The following is a 14,627-nucleotide window of genomic DNA, read 5'->3' on the forward strand; positions in this document are numbered from 1 at the left end:
ATGCAAAATGACTTTATACCTAAACTTTCCTGGTTAGGACATGGACTTGTCCTTTTGACGGGCTTCTCTGGTGGCTCAGTGATAAAGATTCTGCTTGCCAATGCAGGAGACATGGGTTTGATCCTTGGATCAGGAAGATCCATTGGAGGAGGAAATGGCAACCCACTGCAGTATTCTTGTCTGGAGAATGCCATGGACAGAGGAGCTTGGCAGGATACAGTCCATGGGGTCACAAAAGAGCCAGACACGACTGAGCAACTAAACAATATCCTTTTGGGGGCCACCATGAATGTGCACACTTCCTCACCATGACAAGTATTGCTGATCAATCACAGTCTTCTTTCCTCCTGAGCCTGGATTTGGCCTCAGGATCCTTCTCAACACTGCTGTCCATCAGCAATTATCAGGGCATCAGAGCTGACCCCAATAGCAAACCCTCTCAGATCTCAGCCAGATCTCTGTTATTTTCTTTTTCAAGATTTTTTTTTTTTTTTGCTGTGGACCATTTTTAAAGTCTTTATTGAATTTGTTACAATATTGCTTCTGTTTTATGTTTCGGCTTTTTGGCCACAAGACATATAGGATCTTAGTTCCCCGACCAGGGATCGAACCTGCACCCCTGCACTGGAAGACAAAGTCTCAATCACTGGACTCCCAGGGAAGCCCCTCTGTTCTTTTCAAGGCCAGTCTTCTGTACATTTTTTTTAACAGAGAAAATAACTCTGGGGTGAAGAATATCCTGAGCTCTATGAACATGTCACTAAGCTATATTCTCTGTGCTCTCAGGGATCCTGTACATTAACCCGGCAGACCTGGGCTGGAATCCTCCTGTGAGCAGCTGGATCGACAGGAGAGAGATCCAGACAGAGAGAGCCAACCTAACCATCCTATTTGACAAGTACCTTCCGACCTGCTTAGATGCACTCAGAACAAGGTAGGCCAAGCAGTGAAGAAGGCGAAGAATTAAAGCAGCAACAAAGAGCCTGTTGGCTCATACCTGGTGTCCTGCTGATGTTCTATCCTGTCCCCAAAGTCAGACATCCCCAGGCAGTCCCCTCCAGGTGTGGCAGATGGCAGAGGGAACATACATTAGGATGGAGTTGAGATGCCTGTTGTCAGTCCAGGCAGGAAGAGAGGGGAGTGAAGAGAGGGAGATTTACAGAGCCTTCTGTGAGTGCTCTGCAGGTGTTTCTGGAGGAAATGCAAGTTGTAGTTGTTGTTCAGTTGCTAAGTCATGTCCGATTCTTTGCAACCCCGTGGACTGTAGCCCACCAGGCTTCTCTGTCCATGGGATTTCCCAAACAAGAATAGAGTGGGTAGCCATGCCCTCCTCCAGGGGATCTTCCCAACCCAGGAATCGAACCCATCTCTCCTGCATTGGCAGACAGGTTCTTTAACCCTGATCCATCTGGGAACCTAGATGGCTTGCTTATCAGCCACCCTGCGCCTCTATAATACCAAAGCTTTTGCTGCTACAAAGCTGCATGGAGTTGTCGGATCCACAGACACCAGCAAATTTCCATAGTCGTCCAACAGCACCACTAGGATGGAATAGTCCAGTGTTTTAGAACATATCTGGATCTCTCTTTCTTCAGATTTAAGAAAATAATTCCAGTCCCAGAGCAGAGCACAGTTCAGATGCTGTGCCACCTTCTTGAGTGTCTGCTGACCGAGGAGGACATCCCCTCAGACTGCCCCAAAGACACCTACGAGCTTTACTTTGTGTTTGCTGCCATCTGGGCTTTTGGTGGAGCACTGGTCCAGGACCAGGTAAGAGGGTGTGTGCTGAGGCTAACACCCACGCTAGCCAGCCGAGATTTGGTAGACGGAACAGCTAAATGTCAGAATTAACATGGGGGCATCAAACCATTTAGTTATGTCTCCCTGATCCTGCTGAAGACGTCAGCCCCCTTAGGAGAGCTTCCTGTAGTGAGACAGATGAGACTGAGCTGCGTTTTGTTGCTTTTTGATTCAGTGAATGTGTCCCTAATTTCTTGGACAGTTGTTGATTGAATTTGAAAAACTAGAGGTGTGAATACCTTACTTAGAAAGATGTGTGTTTTAGGTGGGATGGTGCTGTGCTGTAGAGGCTTGAGTAGGAGGATTCCCTTCCTAAAAACCTTCTAGAACAAGCATGCACCACTCTATACCAACCATCACATCTTCATCAGCCCTGAAACACAGAGCTGTCCATAGAAGGCTTCTGCTGTTGTTCAGTTGCTATGTCATTTTTGACTCTTGATGACTCCATGGACTGCAGGAGGACACTATGCCCCCCTGTCCTCCACTATCTCCAGGAGTTTGCTCAAATTCATGTCCATTGAGTCAATGATGCCATCCAACCATCTCATCATCTGTCACTTACTTGGCTTCCTGCCCTCAATCTTTCCCAGCATCATGGTCTTCTCCAGTGAGTGGACTCTTCCCATCAGGTGGCCAAAATATTGGAGCTTCAGCTTCAACATCAGTCCTTCCAGTGAATATTCAGGGTTGATTTCCTTTAGGATTGACTAGTTTGGTCTCCCTGCAGTCCAAGAGACTCTCAAGAGTCTTATCCAGAACCACAGTTTGAAGGCATCAACTCTTCATTACTCAGCCTTCTTTGTGGAAGAAGAACCATAGAAAGTTAGACCAAAGGTTAATCGACATCGAGTAGAAAAATGAAGTAGTATTTATCTCATGGTGTTTACTGCTGTGGTTTAAGGCTGTTTGGCATCCTGTCCTCTAAGCTTTGTGTATTCTCAGCCTTTTACTTTACTGCTAAGTCGCTTCAGTCGTGTCCGACTCTGTGTGACCCCATAGACAGCGGCCCACCAGGCTCCCCTGTCCCTGGGATCCTCCAGGCAAGAACACTGGAGTAGGTTGCCATTTCCTTCTCCAATGCATGAAAAGGAAAAATGAAAATGAAGTCGCTCAGTCGTGTTGGACTCTTGGCGACCCCATGGTCTGCAGGCTACCAGGCTCCTCCGTCCATGGGATTTTCCAGGCAAGAGTACTGGAGTGGGGTACCATTGCCTTCTCCAGTTTTCTCCAAATAAAAGGTACTTTACTTGGAAACAACGTAATTGAGGTTAGGCAGACCAGTCTTTTACAACTGACTCTAGCTACCAGGGTAGCTTAGCAGTAAAGAATGCTATGCTATGCTATGCTATGCTATGCTATGCTAAGTCACTTCAGTCGTGTCCGACTCTGTGTGACCCCATAGATGGTAGCCTACCAGGCTCCCCCGTCCCTGGGATTCTCCAGGCAAGAACACTGGAGTGGGTTGCCATTTCCTTCTCCAATGCATGAAAGTGAAAAGTGAAAGTGAAGTCACCTAGTCGTGTCCGACTCTTAGCGACCCCATGGTCTGAAGCCTACCAGGCTCCTCGGTCCATGAGATTTTCCAGGCAAGAGTACTGCAGTGGGATGCCATTGCCTTCTCCGGCAGTAAAGAATACACCTGCCAATTCTGGAGACATGAGATTGGCCTCTGGGCTGGGAGGATCCCCTGGAGAAGGAAATGGCTATCCACTCCGGTATTCTTGGCTGGAGAATTCCATGGACAGAGGAGCCTGGTGGGCTACAGTGGCGGGGTCGCAAAGAGTCAGACATGACTTAGTGACTGAGCATGCAGCAGCTACCAGGCAACATCATGTAGAGGCTGAGAATGTGGACTGTGGATTTGAATTCTAACTCTGCTACTTGTTACCTGGGAACCTGGACAAGTAATTTAACATCTCTCTACCTTAATCTCATTACTGGTACAAAGAGCTAGAAAAGTTGCCCAAGTGTCTTTATCCTGATCCCCAAAGCTTTGGGTACAAGGCAGTGAAAGCGACAGTAGTGGTGCCCATTTCCCAGGACAGAAGTAAGGGTTAAACGGAGGGGTGCTGTTCTAACCGTCCACGTGTAAAACTCCTACAGTACTGCTTACTATTAATGTTCTCCTACTTAGGGCTTCCCGGGTGGTGCTAGTGGTAACCGCCTGTCAGTGCAGGAGGCTCATGAGACACGGGTTTGATCCCTGGGTCAGGAAGATCCCCTGGAAGAGAGCACAGCAACCACTCTAGTACTGTTGCCTGGAGAATCCCATGGATAGAGAAGCCTGGCAGGCTACAATCCGTAGGGTTGTAGAGAGTCAGACGTGATTGAAGCGACTTAGCACGCGTGCACCGTAAATATTCAATTTTATAGTAAGTATCTGATGCTTTTCTCACAACAGGGGATTAAGCCAAGCTGCAGTTTCTGGAAAGTTATGATTTACTCTTTCTGGTCTGGGTTGATTATGGGCTCTTCCAAAGAAAAAGGTAGGGGCTTCCCTGGTGACACAGTGGGTAAAAATCCACCTGCCAAGGCAGGGGACTTGGGTTCGATTCCTGATGCAGAAAGATCCCGACCAACCCCCTACACCATGACTACTGAGTCTGTATTCAGCGCCCGCGCGCGGCAACCACTGAGCCCACGTTCCTGGAGCCCACGCTCTGCAACAAGAGAAGGCACCACAATGAGAAGCCCGCACACCAGAACTAAAGAGTAACTCCCACTCACCACAACTAGAGAAAAGCCCACGTGCAGCAACGAAGACCCAGCACAGCCACAATTAAAGAAATAAATAACTTTTAAAAGATGCAGCCCCTGACGTTTCAGCTACTGAAATGTCAGCAACCACTGCTGGTTTCCTCTCTTACACTGGTGCCGAGCAGGCTGTGAGGTATCAGGATAAAGACACGTGGTCAATTTTTTCTGTCTCCATGTAGAAAAATTTAAATCCACTCAGCTCTTTTTAAAAGCGAAAGAGAAAGCCTCCCTCCAGGCGTCCCGGGCTCTGAAGCACTTGGAGCTGTTGGCGGCCGTGCTGGCCCTGGTGGGTGGAGGGGGGCAGAGCACACGGGAGAAAGCTTTCAGCAGCAGGGACTGTCCGAGACCCCCTCACAGCCTGCATTCAAGCCAAACACGAAATAGCGCTGTAAATAGAAAAGTATGAAGGTAGCCAGAGTATTCACATCAGGAACACCCATGGTGCTTATATTGAAAAAGCTGTTATTAACGAAAAGCAGAATATAATACAAGCCCAGCCCATACCTGGGTAGACATTCCAATAAAAAGAGGGAGTGGGCAGGTGGATCCTGGCTAAATACTTTGCAGCAATCACAGGAAATTCTCTCTCAGAAGCAAATGCTTCTCAGCACGCTCTTGGGCACCTGGGTTCAACTCCCGATTCTTCTCTTTAAAAATAAATAAATAAATGAACTTTTTATTTTATATTGGAGTACAGCTAATTAACAATGTTGTGATAGTTTCAGGCTGAGCAAAGGGACTCAGCCATACATACACATGTACCCATTCTCCCCCAAACTCCCCTCCCATCCAGTCTGCCCCATAACACTGAGCACAGTTCTCTGTGCTATACAGTAGGCCCTTGTGGGTTATCCATCTTAAATATAGCAGTGTGGACATGTCCATTCCAAACTCCCTAACTGTCCCTTCCCCCGCCACCATTCTTTCCCTGACTCCCAATTCTGCCATCTGCTGCTAGGATGTAACCGTTGGGCTTTTGCTTTTTCATGCATAAAATAGGAGTAATTTTCAGTAGCCAGGCTGACTTAGAGCATCATGAAGATCAAACGAGGTGATTCCGTGTTTCCAAACTCAGCTCCATTGCACCACACTGTATGTCAGCCCTCCTGTTGTCCAGTTCAAAGGGCAGGAAGAGGACCAGAGACTTGTCGGAATCTAAAGGAGCTGGAGTTCAAAAGGAGCCCCTTCACTGAGGTCGCTCAAAGAGCAGAGACACTCAAAGAGTCAAACTGAGAAAAGGCCGCTGGATGGCCCAGCAGAGGTGACCTTGTCTTTCTAGCGTCTAGTCAGAGTAGAAGGTTAGGTGCAGTGCCAGGCTTCAGGAAGCCAGACAGAGCAGTCCAGGGAATGGCTTGGCTGAGAAACTGACCGGGTAGCTCAAAGTGGAATTGAGAGTGAGGAAAGAGGGTCCCCCACCAACCTCCTTCTTTCTAGAGTTGGTCTGTGTCTTGGGTTCTCCATATAAACCTAAAATCTGGTTTTCATTAGGAAGCCAAAGGTCTTTAAGAATTTTTTTATTCCAAGGTAGACAACTGTTACGTTTCCATGAATAAACACTGTCAGCCAGAAAACAGTTGCTGTCAGGTAAGACATTTTTTAAGCTTTGTTTTGTATTTTCTTTTCATTTAGTTTTCATTGGGAATGGTTTTTCAGTAGCACTCTTAGTTCTGCTTAGGTGTTTTAGGGGGAAGCCCTCTTTTCCATAGTGTGATTCCATTTAAGAGGTTGTCTAAAAATGTTTTTTAATTCATAGAAAGATTTTAATATCTGAGAGTACTCAAACTAAGGATGTAAAATTCCTGTGTGTGCGTGTGTTACTTGCTCAGTCGTGTCTGATTCTGTGACCTCATGGACTGCAGCTTGCCAGGATCTTCTGTCCATGGGATTCTGCAGGCAAGAATACTGGAGTGGATAGCCATTCTCTTCTCCAGGGGATCTTCTCAACCCAGGGACCAAACCTGGGTCTCCCTCATTGCAGGCAGATTTTTTACCATCTGAGCCACAGCGGAAGCTCATAAACTTCCCATATCTTCCTATTATGGTGAAAAAGCACAGAAAGCACAACCCTTGAAATCATATAACATTGGTTATTTCTATTTTTTGCACCTATTTTAAATTCTGTTAGTGTATTTAAGTAAGTAAGTGTTAGTCACTCAGTCGTGCCCGACTCTTTGCAACCCCATGGACTGCAGCCCACCAGGCTCCTGTGTCCGTGAGATTTTCCAGGCAAGAATACTGGAGTGGGTTGCCATTTCCTTCTCCAGGGTATCTTCCCAACCCAGGGATTGAACCCAGGTCTCCTGTACTGCGGGCAGATTCTTTACTGACTGAGCTAGTGTATTTACTTCATTGTAAATATTCTTGAGGGTACCTTTGCATTTTGCTTTTGACCTTGGATCTACAATTTGGATGTCAACAACTTCCCTAAAAAGCACCAGTATGTTAAGTTCTGATGTCATGATCCCGATCTGGGTTATTCATCTTTAATCTCGTTTTCAGTATCTGTTCAGCAGTATTTTTAATAAAGAATTACAGAGGAAAAAAAGAATTTCATCCAAGGGTCAAACATTGGGATTTGTTGCCCCTAACATTTCTTATTGCAGAGGACAGATATTAGGAAGATATTTTGTCCCTTTAATCTGAATTCACATCAGAATAAGAAGAGCAAACAAACCTGTCCTTAGAGCCTATTTCCATTCTCTTTTTAAGGTGCAAGAATTCAATCCTATTTACCAAGTAGGCAGCAAGTTCAGTTCACTTCAGTTCAGACCCTCAGTCGTGTCCGACTCTTTGCGACCCCATGAATCACAGCACGCCAGGCCTCCCTGTCCATGACCAACTCCCGGAGTTCACTCAGACTCATGTCCATCGAGTCAGTGATGCCACCCAGCCATCTCATCCTCTGTCGTCCCCTTCTCCTCCTGCCCCCATTCCTTCCTAGCATCAGTCTTTTCCAGTGAGTCAACTCTTTGCATGAGGTGGCCAAAGTACTGCAGTTTCAGCTTCAGCATCATTCCCTTCAAAGAAATCCCAGGGCTGATCTCCTTCAGAATGGACTGGTTGGATCTCCTTGCAGTCCAAGGGACTCTCAAGAGTCTTCTCCAACACCACAGTTCAAAAGCATCAATTCTTCAGCCCTCAGCCTTCTTCACAGTCCAACTCTCATCCATACATGACCACAGGAAAAACCAAAGCCTTGACTAGACGGACCTTTGTTGGCAAAGTAATGTCTCTGCTTTTGAATATGCTATCTAGGTTAGTCATAACTTTCCTTCCAAGGAGTAAACATCTTTTAATTTCATGGCTGCAGTCACCATCTGCAGTGATTTTGGAGCCCCAAAAAATAAAGTCTGACACTGTTTCCACTGTTTCCCCATCTATTTGCCATGAAGTGATGGAACCGGATGCCATGATCTTCATTTTCTGAATGTTGAACTTTAAGCCAACTTTTTCACTCTCCACTTTCACTTTCATCAAGAGGCTTTTGAGTTCCTCTTCAAAAGGTGGAAGATGACACCACCTCTTCATAAGGGTGGTGTCATCTGCATATCTTAGGTTATTGATATTTCTCCTGGCAATCTTGATTCCAGCTTGTGTTTCTTCCAGTCCAGCGTTTCTTATGACGTACTCTGCATATAAGTTAAATAAGCAGGGTGATAATATACAGCCTTGACGTACTACTTTTCCGATTTGGAACCAGTCTGTTGTTCCATGTCCAGTTCTAACTGTTGCTTCCTGACCTGCATATAGGTTTCTCAAGAGGCAGGTCAAGTGGTCTGGTATTCCCATCTCTTTCAGAATTTTCCACAGTTTATTGTGATCCACACAGTCAAAGGCTTTGGCATAGTCAATAAAGCAGAAATAGATGTTTTTCTGGAACTCTCTTGCTTTTTCCATGATCCAGTGGATGTTGGCAATTTGATCTCTGGTTCCTCTGCCTTTTCTAAAACCAGCTTGAACATCTGAAGTTCACAGTTCACGTATTGCTGAAGCCTGGCTTGGAGAATTTTGAGCATTACTTTGCTAGCATGTGAGATGAGTGCAATTGTGTGGTAGTTTGAGCATTCTTTGGCATTGCCTTTCTTTGGGATTGGAATGAAAACTGACCTTTTCCAGTCCTGTGGCCACTGCTGAGTTTTCCAAATTTGCTGGCATATTGAGTGCAGCACTTTCACAACATCATCTTTCAGGATTTGAAATAGCTCAACTGGAATTCCATCACCTCCACTAGCTTTGTTTGTAGTGATGCTGTCTAAGGCCCACTTGACTTCACATTCCAGGATGTCTGGCTCTAGGTGAGTGATCACACCATCGTGATTATCTGGGTCGTGAAGATCTTTTTTGTACAGTTCTTCTGTGTATTCTTGCCACCTGTTCTTAATATCTTCTGCTTCTGTTAGGTCCATACCATTTCTGTCCTTTATTGAGCCTATCTTTGCATGAAATGTCCCCTTGGAATCTCTAATTTTCTTGAAGAGATCTCTAGTCTTTCCCATTCTGTTGTTTTCCTCTATTTCTTTGCATTGATCGCTGAGGAAGGCTTTCTTATCTCTTCTTGCTATTCTTTGGAACTCTGCATTCAGATGCTTATATCTTTCCTTTTCTCCTTTGCTTTTCGCTTTTCTTCTTTTCACAGCTATTTGTAAGGCCTCCCCAGACAGCCATTTTGCTTTTTTACATTTCTTTTCCATGGGGATGGTCTTGATCCCTGTCTCCTATACAGTGTCACGAACCTCATTCCATAGTTCATCAGGCACTCTATCTATCAGATCTAGGCCCTTAAATCTATTTCTCACTTCCACTGTATAATCATAAGGGATTTGATTTAGGTCATACCTGAATGGTCTAGTGGTTTTCCCTACTTTCTTCAATTTAAGTCTGAATTTGGCAATAAGGAGTTCATGATCTAAGCCACAGTCAGCTCCTGGTCTTGTTTTGGTTGACTGTATAGAGCTTCTCCATCTTTGGCTGCAAAGAATATAATCAATCTGATTTCAGTGTTGACCATCTGGTGATGTCCATGTGTAGAGTCTTCTCTTGTATTGTTGGAAGAGGGTGTTTGCTATGACCAGTGCATTTTCTTGGCAAAACTCTATTAGTCTTTGCCCTGCTTCGTTCCATATTCCAAGGCCAAATTTGCCTGTTACTCCAGGTGTTTCTTGAGTTCCTACTTTTACATTCCAGTCCCCTATAATGAAAAGGACATCTTTTTTGGGTGTTAGTTCTAAAAGGTCTTGTAGGTCTTCATAGAACCGTTCAACTTCAGCTTCTTCAGCGTTACTGGTTGGGGCATAGACTTGGATTACTGTGATATTGAATGGTTTGCCTTGGAAATGAACAGAGATCATTCTGTCGTTTTTGAGATTGCATCCAAGTACTGCATTTTGTACTCTTTTGTTGACCATGATGGCTACTCCCATTTCTTCTGAGGGATTCCTGCCCACAGTAGTGGATATAATGGCCATCTAAGTTAAATTCACCCATTCCAGTCCATTTCAGTTCGCTGATTCCTAGAATGTCGACATTCACTCTTGCCATCTCTTGTTTGACCACTTCCAATTTGCCTTGATTCGTGGACCTGACATTCCAGGTTCCTATGCAATATTGCTCTTTACAGCATGGGACCTTGCTTCTATCACCAGTCACATCCAACTGGGTATTCTTTTTGCTTTGGCTCCATCCCTTCATTCTTTGTGGAGTTATTTCTCCACTGATCTCCAGTAGCATATTGGGCCCCTACTGACCTGGGGAGTTCCTCTTTCAGTATCCTATCATTTTGCCTTTTCATAGGGTTCATGGGGTTCTCAAGGCAAGAATACTGAAGTGGTTTGCCATTCCCTTCTCCAGTGCACCACATTCTGTCAGATCTCTCCACCATGACCCTCCCGTCTTGGGTTGCCCCACAGGCATGGCTTAGTTTCATTGAGTTAGACAAGGGTGTGGTCCTAGTGTGATTAGATTGACTAGTTTTCTGTGAGTATGGTTTCAGTGTGTCTGCCCTCTGATGTCCTCTTGCAACACGTACCATCTTACTTGGGTTTCTCTTACTTTGGGCGTGGGGTATCTCTTCATGGCTGCTCCAGCAAAGCGCAGCCCCTGCTCCTTACCTTGGACGAGGGGTATCTCCTCACCGCCACCCTTCCTGACCTTGAACGTGGGATAGTGCCTCTAGGCCCCCCTGCGCCCACGCAGCCACAGCAAAGTCAGTGCCATTTCTTCCAAGTTCAGATTCATTGTCGTGCACCCAGCTCCCTGGTCTGTCCTGCTCTGCAGAAAACATTTCCTAAATTGCCCATTCTGAACCTCCTGAGGACTTTTCCTAGGTCTGTGTGTTCAAAGCGTGGGTTGGCTCCCCAGGAGGGGAGCCAGTAGCAGTGGGCGTCTGTGTGTACCTGTGTGGGGTATGCTGTGGGCGGCGTGGGTGTTACGTTTCGGTCTGAAAGAAATAGCCTTGAGTCCTCAGGTGCTCAGCCCTGTCTTAGGGGCTCATGCTCTAATATGGGTGCATGTAAATACCGTGTCTCTGTCTATTCCTTCTGTCAGAAAGGCCTGTATAGCTTGTCTCCAATGCCCCTAGATTTGACGATTTTTGCTCTGAAAGGAAATTCAGAAATACTCTTTTCTAGAACCCTCATTTTATAGATGAGGAAACTGCGGCATGAAAAGGCGTGACTTGCTGCTGGATATGTACTCCACTCCCCGCTGAGATTCTTATCGCTGTTTCTTCCTGTGCTCCCCAGGTGTCTACAGTCACATTTTATTTTTTAAAGATTTTTTTTTAACGTTGATCATTTATAAAGTCTTTATTGAAGGTGTTACCATATTGTTTCTGTTTTATACTTGGAGTTTTTTGGCTAAGAGGTGTGTGGGGTCTTAGCTGCAGGACCAAGGGTCAAACCCACACCCCCTGTATTGAAAGGTGACGTCTGAACCACTGGACCACCAGGGAAGTCCAACAGGCACCATTTTATTCCTTCCGTCCCCGACTGCCGTCCTGGACATGGCTCAGAGTCTCGGGAGTCTAGGGGGATGTGGTGGATCGGTCTCTGAAAGTTCCTGGCTGCACTTGCCCTTCTTGGGGTTTCAGGATCCCTCTCTCCTCTGTGTTCGTACACCTCCTTCCCTCCCTCCCCTCCACCTGCCAGGGCTCTGAGATGCACCAGGCCGGGGTGACCCAGCCCCGTGGTCAAGCAGGTGCACACATATGCACTCCAGAGCAGCCCCCGCTTAGCTGGGCCTTGTCCGGGCTGGTCTCGGGGGACAAGGAGGAGCCGGCTGTGCTCCCGGCCCTGACCTTCTGCCTGATGCAGGGCAGCCTCTCCAGGCTTCTCGTGCTCTGCTGAGCCTTGACTCCTGACTTGCTTTGTTTGGGCAGCTCGTGGACCACCGGGCAGAGTTCAGCAAATGGTGGCTCAGTGAGTTCAAGACCATCAAGTTTCCCTCCCAAGGAACCATCTTTGACTATTACATAGACCCAGAGACCAAGAAATTCGAGCCTTGGTCCAGGCTCATCCCGCAGTTTGAATTTGACCCTGAGACACCTCTGCAGGTGAGTGTGGCTGAGTGGCAACCAGGGATATGTAATGTCCCCAGAATCTGCGGTGGCTCTCGTGGCGCCCCTAACGGATTCCCAAAAGGTTTGACCTCATTAAGAATTAGCTCCTTTTCTTTTCAGAGGAAATTAGAGGTTCAGTATAGTGATGCATGTGTGCATGCTGAGTTACTTCAGTCCGACTCTTTGCGACCCTATGGACTATAGCCTGCTAGACTCCTCTGACTATGGGGATTGTCCAGGCAAGCATACTGGAGTGGGTTGCCATGCCCTTCTCCAGGGGATCTTCCTGACCCAGGGATCGAACCTGTATCTCTTATGTCTCCTTCATTGCAGGCAGGTTCTTTACTGCTGAACCACCTGGGAAGCCCTCAGCATAGTCATAAGATCTCCCCAAGCCTAGCTATCTTAATTAGCAGGCCCCCCTGCAGGCATGCTGAGACAAGGCAAGTCGGGGTTGACCAGGCAGAAGGCTTTAAAATGCAATCCAGAGGCCGCAGGGAGGCAAACATCGCTAATAGAGGGGGATGGGCGTGCCCTCTAACCACAGCATGAGTTACCGGGAGGGTCTCTGTGGGTAACGGGGGCCCTCCTGCCTGCAGTAGTGAGCCCCCCAACCCCAGCTCGATTCCCTCTCCTGAAATGCCCCAGGGTGCTCTGACAGCATGTGAGTCTCCCACTAGCCCGCAGTTCGCTCCTCCTGTCTCCCGCCACACCCGCCCTGTCTCCCCCGACCCCAGGCCTGCCTGGTGCACACCAGTGAGACCATATGCCTCTGCTACTTCCTGGAGCGGCTCCTGGCGCGGCGGCGGCCTGTCATGCTGGTGGGAACTGCGGGCACTGGCAAGTCGGTGCTGGTGGGGGCGAAGCTGGCCAGCCTGGACCCTGAGGCGTACCTGGTGAAAAACGTGCCCTTCAACTACTACACCACATCAGCCATGCTGCAGGGTGAGTGTCAACACCTCAATAACCAAGTGAATCGGCCTGCTCCTCACTGCTTACAAAGTCAGGTACTCACTCACCAACGAGGGAAGAGACATGGGCCTTTAATCAAAGTGCCAGCAATCTGGGGAGACGGTGGATTCAGTGTCTCCCAAAAACTACTTCCCAAGACTGCTCCATGGTTAAAACGTTTGAACAGAAACAAGTCATCTCAGTTAATCACTGAGATGAGGATGGCGGAGGTCAGAGTCATGGCCATCTCCCCACTGCATGCAGGCTTGTCAGCTCCAGAGATCTTCTAGACCAGGGTCTAATGCCTGATGATCTGAGGTGGAACTGATGTAATAATAATAGAAATAAAGTGCACAGTACATGTAACACGCTTGAATCATCCCGAAACCATCCCTCATCCCTCAGTCTGTGGAAAAATCGTCTTCCAGACCGGTTCCTGGTGCCAAAAAGGTTGAGGACCGCTGCTCTAAATGTCATCTTGTTCACACAGTTTGATTTGTTTGCAAGATGACTGAAGAGGAGTCTTGGGAGAGGTCTGGTCATCTGTTAATTCGGTTCAGTTCAGTCTCTCGGTCATGTCTGACTCTTTGCGACCCCATGGACGGCAGCACGCCAGGCTTCCCTGTCCTTCACCAACTCCCGGACTTTGCTCAAACTCATGTCCATCGAGTCAGTGATGCCATCCCACCATCTCTTCTTCTGTTGTCCCCTTCTCCTCCTGCCTTCAATCTTTCCCAGCATCAGGGTCTTTTGCAATGAGCCAGTTCTTTGCATCCTTTGGCCAAAGTATTGGAGCTTCAGCCTCAGCATCAGTCCTTCCAATGAATATTCAGGGTAGATTTCCTTTAAGATTGACTGGTTTGATATTGCAGTCCAAGGGGCTCTCAAGAGTCTTCTCTAACACCACAGTTCAAAAGCATCAATTTTCGGCACTCAGCTTTCTTTATGGTCCAATTCTCACATCCGTACCTGACTACAGGAAAAACCATAGCTTTGACAATATGGACCTTTATCGGCAAAGTAATGTCTCTGCTTTTTAATATGCTAAGTTGGTCATAGCTTTTCTTCCAAGGAGCAATCAATCTATTAATTGCTTATTTGCCATTTCAGGCAAGTAGAGCATGGGGGTGCCTGGTTTAAAAAGTGAGTTACAGTATGTGTTTGTGTGTGAGTTGCTCATCATGTCCAACTCTTTGTGACCCCATGGACTGTAGTGCTCCAGGCTAGTTACACTATAGCTTCGCTAAAGAGACAAGAAAAGGGGCTTCCTGCTGAGGGCGATTTCCTGCAAGGAGCTGCTCTCATAAAGGGCCCAGGGGCATGGAGCGGGGGACCTGATGTCCTCCACTCTGAGCTTTAACGGAATTCAGGCACCTCCCCGGCTGACTCCCCTCCCACTCCTCTCTTGCCTGTCCCCTCCCCTATCTGTCCCTCTCTCCAGCACCTTAGCAAGGCTCCCCTTTCCCATCCTTTCTCCCGAAGTGCCTCCCTGGCTGCTGAACTCCTCCAGGGCAGGAGTTCCACACAGAGCAGGTCAGTGCCTCGATGACAAAGAAAACAG

At 47.2% G+C, this 14,627-nt stretch overlaps 1 protein-coding gene across 5 annotated transcripts in view; it reads left to right on the forward strand.

Annotated features, from left to right (window-relative positions):
• DNAH9 (dynein axonemal heavy chain 9) overlaps positions 1 to 14,627 on the forward strand; it is a 287,208-nt gene that overhangs the window by 128,808 nt on the left and 143,773 nt on the right. For all 5 annotated transcript variants that reach the window (XM_070389508.1, XM_070389511.1, XM_070389509.1 and 2 more), the window contains 4 exons: positions 787 to 934; positions 1,596 to 1,770; positions 11,936 to 12,109; positions 12,853 to 13,060. In XM_070389508.1, the coding sequence (XP_070245609.1) occupies positions 787 to 934; positions 1,596 to 1,770; positions 11,936 to 12,109; positions 12,853 to 13,060 (705 nt within the window). The remainder of the gene's footprint in view (positions 1 to 786; positions 935 to 1,595; positions 1,771 to 11,935; positions 12,110 to 12,852; positions 13,061 to 14,627) is intronic.

This window comes from Bos mutus, chromosome 19 (genome assembly GCF_027580195.1).
Source record: "Bos mutus isolate GX-2022 chromosome 19, NWIPB_WYAK_1.1, whole genome shotgun sequence".
NCBI classification, from domain to species: Eukaryota; Metazoa; Chordata; class Mammalia; order Artiodactyla; family Bovidae; genus Bos; species Bos mutus.